Raw genomic sequence first — 8391 nt, forward strand, 5'->3', positions numbered from 1 at the left:
GGTGCAGGCTCCTACCCTGGGGGGTTTTAAGAGGAGGTTAGATGAACACCTTGCTGGGGTTGTTTGACCCCAGTACTCTTTTCTGCCATGGCAGGGGGTCGGACTAGATGATCTGCTCAGGTCCCTTCTGACCCTAGAAACTATGAAGCTATAAAACTATGAAACTATGAATAGTAAGGCTTCTTCCAGAAACATTTGGTTTTTGAATAAGGATCTGACTACCAAATAGATTGCTCTAGCAATTCATAGCATTATAGAATAGTGAGGTTGAAAAGGACCACAGAAGGTCATCTGGTAGTCCACCTCCCACTCAAATCAGGATTGCCCTGAGCAGCTAGGCTGAATTTCTGATCTGACAAAATGTCCGTATTTTTATGGTCATTCATCTTTGATCTGGTTCTTCCTGGGTCATCCTCAGTTTGGTCATGTACAACATCAGTATCCCATTGCCTAATAAAACCTGTATATACTGCTCCAGATGGCAAGGAACACAGGCACTGAGGAGATCTGCAAGTGGCAAAGATTTGAAACTTGACAACAGCAAATTCCATCTCCCACTTGCATTTTGCTGTAAAAAGAAAGCAGTCTCACCTGCTCTCAAGTGTTTGCTTCCATTGGGCTAAATCTATTATCAGTGTCTACCTGGAAGAATAAATTATGGAGTCACATGTAATACATGAGGATGTATTACAGCAGCCTCTCATTTATAATGCATTGAAGCCAGAAAGCACGTCACTGCTGCTACTGCTGCAACAGTACACCAGAGTGCTACTGTTCTTCTGCACTTGCACCCTGTAACAATTTTCACCTGAGGATCAGAAAGCACTATGCAAAGTTGAACCAGCTAAACTTCTCAACATGCTTCTAGAGAGGCTGAACAATCCTTCATAATTCAAAGGTGTAATCCGAGGCACAAAGAGCAATCATGCAAGAGTCAAAAGCTGTAACTGAAGAAGCATAAAGTAAGGATATTCTTTCATTTGACTTCTATTTAGCAGTCCAGATAAAACTCCAGCTGAAGTCAACAGGAAGACTAGTCCTTAACTTCCCAAATTCTGTCTCTCTCAATCCCTTCCTTTATATATATGAATCTTCCATTTTCCTAAATATGTTAGTAAATAGTAGTGCTGTGCAAAGCTTCAGTCGCTGATTCGATTCGGTGGCGATTCGGCCCTACTCAGTGGCAGAATCTCTGAATCTCAATCAAATCAGGAGATCCATTCTGGTCCACTTCCGGGTCTGCTGGGGGGCACACTGGGAGCCCCCACACACCCCGCTGGCTCGGCATCTGGTGCCTCCTGGGTATAGTACTTCCGGTCCACTTCCAGGTCCACTGCCGAGTGTGCGGGTGGCCCTCCCATGCTTCCGGGGGATGCTCCATCTCCCCCAACATCTCAGCATTCACAAGCCATGCCTGGTATGTCGAGGTATGTAGAAGAAACATATAAAGCTGTGTCTATGTCCGAATCGCTGATTCTCCGAATCGGAATCAAATCCTCAGATTTGGATTCAGGCAAATCGAATTGGGACAGTGATCCAAATCAGCTAATTGAATCACTGCCCCCTGAATCAGGCTGAATCCAAATCAAATACAGCCACCCCTAGTAAATAGGTATGCTGGCAAAAGGGGGCACTGTAAAAAGTTAATGAGCTTTGCTTCCCATGGGCCCAGTCCTGCAGCATGTGTTTTTTGGAGGCCATAGGTCCTAATATTGTGGGAGATTAACTTTACCAATTGAAAGGTCTGTTGGCTCCCACAAAGACTAAAAGACCTTGTTTTCCATTCCTACCCCTTCCTTTTAAAAATTGGCAAGAGTTAAACTTCATATACTGAGTTAAATTTAAATTACGTTAGCCTGACAGCACCAACACAATAGCATTTGGAAGACATGGTCAGTTTGAATTCAAGCAAATGGTTTAAAATGGTTTCAGCTCTCCACCTGCCCTTGAGCATCCATCTCAATTTTGTGGTTTTACATTTTTCATGGTTTTTAAATGTTTTTCTTAATCCTCTTGCTTTGTGAAAGACTCAAACAAAACAGCAAATGAAACTATTTATGTGACATAGCAATTGACCATAAGCAAAGTGCTGTCAGCTGTACTAAGTAAACTATTCTTTTTTTTTTAAGAAGAAAAAATTTCTACAAACCACTTTTGAAAATCCCTCACAGTTATACAAGTACCACAGTATACAGAACCACTTATTTTGGACCTATTAACCCCTCCCTGGTCATCTGTGGCTTTTTGGATGATTGACCCTGGAAAACCCTTGGTAGATGTGCACACAGGCCATAGCAAAAGCTTTTCTGCAGCAAGAGGCTGCTGCAGATCTGGAGATTCTACCTCACTTCCTCATTTTTTCCATAAAAAATGAGTTGTAAAAGGTCCTAAAAGTTTCCAAGCCGTTAAAACTGGATTTGTACAGAATGGTGTCTCCATACTGAACAAAACATTTTGTTGTAATTTTTGAAGTGTGGGAATATTAACAAAAATTATCATGCAGCTTCATCCTCTATGCCAAAGATGACTCTGAATTAGCACTTAGATATTGAGAGAGACCCATATGCCCCCTATCTGCACAGAGGCAAAGTTCATTCAAAGGATTATTGTCACTGAATTTTATCTCTTAGTGTCTTTTGAAAAATAATTTAATGCTTTGCCTATTAGCTGATAATAAATGTATAGTTAATTGCTGTTTCTGACTTGCTGTGGAAATGTAATGCTCCCCTATTATTGAAAGGCCTGGAAGCTGCGCACATGCCACAGCCAGGGGAAGGCTGTACACAGGGAGAAGAACAACAGTGGTAAGGGTGCAGCTGGAAATTGCCTGGCCCTGGCACTGCTCTTTGCTTCTTAGTGCTGGCAAGTGGGCATAGGCAAACTTCTCAGGCTCTACAGCTCAGATCTAGTGGCTCTATGGGCCATATGTTGCCAACCCCTGCCCTAGGTAACTGATAGTTTTTCTACAGTAAGAGTCAAAGGCCCACTGGTCTGTGAATTTCATACGTGTCTAACATCTTAACCTTAAATAATTAGGTTAGTCTATACTTTTGCTTCATGATTAAGCAAGAAAGAAAACTAACTCAGTCTTCTTAGACTTCTGAAAAAATATTTTTGAGCTCATGATATAAACTGTTTACCATTCACTTAAAATTAGAGCCAGCCAAGTTACAGGGTGGCCAAAGCCAGTGACTGAAGGCAATTAATTTGACCTTTATATATTTTTAAGAAATCGGGTAACATGGCAAATACATATTTAATTGTATCGTAATCAGTTATTTTTTATTTCAGGGTCCTTGCAGGTGATGAACAAAACTAGAAGGATCATGGAAAATGGAGGGGCCACTTTCATCAATGCCTTTGTAACCACCCCAATGTGCTGCCCATCTCGATCCTCCATGCTAACAGGGAAATATGTTCACAATCACAACATATATACCAACAATGAAAACTGCTCTTCTCCTTCCTGGCAGGCAACACATGAACCACGTACTTTTGCAGTGTATCTCAACAACACTGGGTATAGGACAGGTAAGAAACAAATCCAGTGTACAGTAGATTTTTATTAAAAAACAAAAAGATGGTGGATATTAGGGGTGTATTCAGTAATTGGTTTTAAATTTCTGCCTAAAATGATGCAAATGTGGTCTTGGATTAGGTTTAAAGAGCAAAGCATTGTGTCAATATTATGGCAGGGAAAATGTGTGTCAGGCTGGAGTGTGGCACTGCTTACTTGTGATGGCTTGCCTAGCCTTACCACCAACATACTAAATAAGGAAATGTACTTATAGTGACCAGCATATTTTCATGTCTGGATGTCTCAAGTAGGGAATAGACTGTGGAACAGTTGCACCTGAGGAGTGAGAAGTACATTTTCATGGCATTGTGGTGTTCAGCTGACAGCCCTGGCTGTGACTGTGGTTAGTATTATGGCCTGCTTGTGGAGAAGTCACTAACATATATAGAGAAAGATGTTAGGGAAATGGTGCCAAAGACCTCAGAGGAATGAAGTACCTACAGAGGGAATGAAACAAGGTAAAGACTATGATATGCCTTTAATTTGGGGCGATATTCATTTGCATTTTCTGAAACTGAACTATGTATTTAAGCAAAATTGTTCTGCTGAACAACATCATAAGTTGGTAGTTTTCTTGTAAATTCCTGGTGGTTTTCTGTGGTCGAGAGATCCCTTCTCTATCTACAAAGAACTCTTCTCATTCCCTTCGGCTGAGCTTCAGCTTGACGTAAAGCCTCCAGTTCATATATGTTTCACTTATCCCCTTAAGAATAAACCTGTACAAACTTTAGACTCCAGTCTGACTCTTTTGCAAAGGTATAAAGGCTGTACAAGGTCATCAGGATGCAGATTATCCAGTAGTATCATTTGACTGCAAAGACTCTTCTTTACAGAACCAAAGAGGCACAAGTCCTAGTGCCAGCTGGGTTCTTTACAAAGTTTGGTGGCAAACAAGTTTGTCTCCATCAGTGTGTAAGGCATGGGAACAGACTGCTTTGAAAATGTATAATGGCTGTATGTCTCCATGCTGTCTGCTTGGACCAATGATTTTAATTCAGCTGTATCCTAAAACTATCTGCCTCTGCACAACAGTCTCTCACAAGCCTTCAGAGTGACTGAATCATGTTTAAACCACAAAACAAAACAAGCACTTATTTTCTTGGGGCTCAATCTTGGCACTGTCAGTCATCCCGAATATTACTTTACTCTGAGTATATCGATGATTTCAGTGGGATTATTGGTGGAGTAAAGTACTATTTATGAGTAAGGGTGGTAGGATCAGGCTCTTTGGTCTTTACTCGGTAATGCTGATTTCAGTTTCCAGTGTAATTAGAAATATTTCCAGATTGTTGGGTTGGTGCTCCCAATCAGATTTGTATTCCAAGTCTTTCTCACATCCACCTGGAAGTTGTCAAATATGTTAGAGCATTTACTCTCTTCCTAACATAGGGTTTTGTAAAGCCAACACCTACTAATGTACTGGAACCTCCTATGTTAATTTTATTGTAGTAGTGGATTTTTTCTGGGCCTCCTCCCTGTCTAGATGACATGTATATCATCTGAGCCATGGGAAGTGTCAAAGAAGAATAGGGCAAGAGAAAATTGAGAGGAAAGTCCCACAGAGAGCAAGCACCACATGGCCATTAGTTTTAGGAAATTGTCAGGAAAATGAGGTTTTAGGTGGGAACTGTCTCAGAGGAGTTAAGAACAACATGAAATAAGTGAAATACTTCCAGAAGCATACGCTGTTTGCCTTTACAAGTATCTGCATTGGGATGGACCATCAGCCTCAGAGTTCACTCAGTCCGTTGTCTTTTCAGATAAGGGCTCCCTTCCAATTATCCCTCAGTTAAGCTTACAGTTGACAGCTTAATTAAAATCAGGCTTTAAAGTATCTTCACCATTGTGCAAGCACACTGTTACTTTATTAGAAAATTATGAGAAGCCCTGCACAGGTTCCAGTTAGTAGGAAATCTACACTCTCTTGCTTATATACTGCCTTTAATTACCAGGTCCTCAAATATTCCCTGGGTCTTCAAATATTGATAAATCATCAACATTCATAAATCATCGTCTTTCTTTAATCTACTCCAATCTTAACTCTGTGCCTAATCCTTCAAATGATAGCCTCAGGGGCAGACTGCTATCCTGGAATAGAGCCCCATTGAAATCACTGGGGCCCTGTACAAGTGCGTCGTCCATTTCTATACTGGTAATTGGAGGGCTGGGGTCTGAAATGTACAGCTATGAATTGCTGTCATAGTTTGAGTTTATTGGGAGGGAAAATGTCATAATACAAAATGAAATTTGCCTTTTTTTTAATCTGCTCCGTTTATCTACTAATACAGGAGACGATGCTACATTGCACAGGGACCTCAGACCGTGCATATAATACACCACTGTTCAATAATAGCCAGGAACTGTGCTGTGCAGAATTGGGGAAATCCGTGTTCAGAATCATTCTGACTTTTAACTAAATAAAAAAATTAAAGATTTCATATTATCCAATAGCACTTTTTAAATGATCTGAAAATTAATGCAGCCATGAACCAGGCGCAATACAGATTCCTGATTTAAAAAAAAAACATAGGAACCTGTGGATATTAAAACAAAAATTGTTAACAGTGAGAAATGGCAGGGGACAGTGTGTGAGGTATGTGGGGAGATGAAACTAACTATAGAGAAATGAAGAAGAATAACACATTTGTTTTTACTTTATCAAATCCATCTGTTCAGACGGGGTGAATAGTATATTCTGAAAAAATAAACCTTTAGAGAAAATCAGGAGAAAAACCTTCAAAATCTTTTAGCCATGTGGTTTCTGATGTCAAAATAATTTCTTCAAGGCATTTAGATCCTTGTATTTTATGTATAGGATTTCTTGGTCTTGTTTAATGCTTTCCCATTGGTCTGTTGCTTTCCTGTTCTTTCATCAGCTGTAGTATTGCTGTTGTTTTTACACAACTGTATTTCACCATTTTCCATGTCCCAGTCTCCAAACATGGAGGCTAAAGCCTCTCTTTTCTCCAATATCTGCTCTCTAGTTCTCTAAATATATTCTTAACTTGTCCTGAGCTCCCAAAAACTCTATCCTGATTTTCACCACAAGAAATATATATGAAATATAAGTCTCTATATACCCTGATATAACTTAAGACTATGTGTGTACATTAAATTTTAGCACTATATTTACCCTTGTAGTAACAGAAAACCTCTACAGAGTGTCTCTCAGACCCCCAACATCCCACAATACTCTTTGCTTCCTCTCCACCCTTCTGGGAGAAAAAAAACCCAGTATAGCTCTGCCTTTCAGAAGGTAGAGAATGGCACTTGCAAAAGGTACTGTTTATTAGTAGCGAGTGTAACTAGGCAGTAGATAGTTTGAGAGAACCATAATATGAGCATAGCAGATATTTAGCAAATGTCACTGCTGCTTTTAATAGTATTTTATTTCTATTCTATAGGATTTTACATTTTCAACAGTTAAAGTTTCATTAAAGTGCAGTTTAGTTTGAAAAGGAATTGTAAAATTGGTACCCTTTACTCATCGGATTTGATTTTTATATATACTCTGAGTCGTACCTGTTTAATGTTGCTGTATATTAGTGTTGGCTCCTTGTAGCCCTGCATAGTCAATACAGCTATGAGAAAGGGAGCTAAAATCTGTCTGGCTCAAGCACCATGAACAAAACCGATAAGTTTTATGTTCCAGTAAGTTTTACATTCCAGGTTTAGGGATGGATATTGCCCTTACTTTTGTATTTGAATAAAATCACCAAAAGAATCACTTAGACTTTTTTTTATATGGTTGACTTTGGGAAGACTTGATGTCCAATTTTGTATTCACAAGTATAAGCTGATCAAAATATTTTAGATTCATGCATTTCAGTGTTCCTGGAGAAACTAATTGTAATTCTTATCTGTTCATGGAACAGAAATAATACCATAAAAATGAAAGTGCCATAATGGGACAGATCAATGGTCCATCTAGCTCAGTGGTCTCCAACATTTTTATGGTGAAGATCACTTTTTGTAAGTAAAGAGCCCCCTGCCCCACCCCACCCCACTCTGCCTCTGTGCCTCCTGGACAAGCTGCCCAGGCTCTGCCGCCACTTACCCATCCCAGCTTGAGTGGTAGGGAGTGTGGATCAGCCCAAGCTAGCCACATGCATCCTACTTCTCCCGATCGTGGAACCTCTGACAGACTGAGATCGACTGTCAGAGGCTCCATGATCGACTAGTCGATTGAGATGGACTGGCTGGTGATCACTGACAAATTAGCATTGTGTACCTTTAACAATGGAGTGGGGCTTGTAGTTTTCTGAGGGGCCTACACCAGGGGTGGGCAAAATACGGCACAAGGCCATTCTATCTGGCCTGTGAGGCCCCTAAACATTTTTGAAAATTAATATATTTATCTGTCCTTGGTTCCTGTCAAAAATGACAGAAACCAGTGGCAGTAGGACCCAGGGGAAGCCCGGTGGGCTCCCACAACAGCAGGGCCTGCCCAGCCCCACCCACCCAGCCAGAAACCCCAGCAGGGACCATGTGACTGCACTGCACCGGAACCTCAGGTAAGGGGTGGGTGTGGGCTGCAAGTGGCTGCAGCAGGGAGTGCCAGCCATGAGGTGGGCGAGGGGCCGCTTTTCCCCACACTCAGCACAAATTCATTCCCCTGCTGGGGAGCAGGGAGTCTGGGCTGCATGCTGCCCCCTGCCCATACTGCAGGGCTGGGGGGTACTGGGAGTGAGTGGGTCCACGGGGCCCACACCAGTGTCCCAGCGCCAGTACCAGCACCAGCACCAGTTGGGGCCAGAGCAAGGCAGTAGGACTACAGAGTTCCAGCTGGCAGGGGCTCTATGGAGCCAAGCTAG

General features: G+C 41.4%; 1 protein-coding gene across 2 annotated transcripts in view; it reads left to right on the forward strand.

The window, feature by feature from the left end:
• Window positions 1-8391, forward strand: part of SULF1 (sulfatase 1) — a 237705-nt gene that overhangs the window by 130073 nt on the left and 99241 nt on the right. For both annotated transcript variants that reach the window (XM_019527775.1, XM_019527774.1), the window contains exon 6: window positions 3292-3531. In XM_019527775.1, the coding sequence (XP_019383320.1) occupies window positions 3292-3531 (240 nt within the window). The remainder of the gene's footprint in view (window positions 1-3291; window positions 3532-8391) is intronic.

The sequence above is a fragment of the Gavialis gangeticus genome, unplaced genomic scaffold (assembly GCF_001723915.1).
Source record: "Gavialis gangeticus isolate Ggan-Ray unplaced genomic scaffold, GavGan_comp1, whole genome shotgun sequence".
NCBI classification, from domain to species: domain Eukaryota; kingdom Metazoa; phylum Chordata; order Crocodylia; family Gavialidae; genus Gavialis; species Gavialis gangeticus.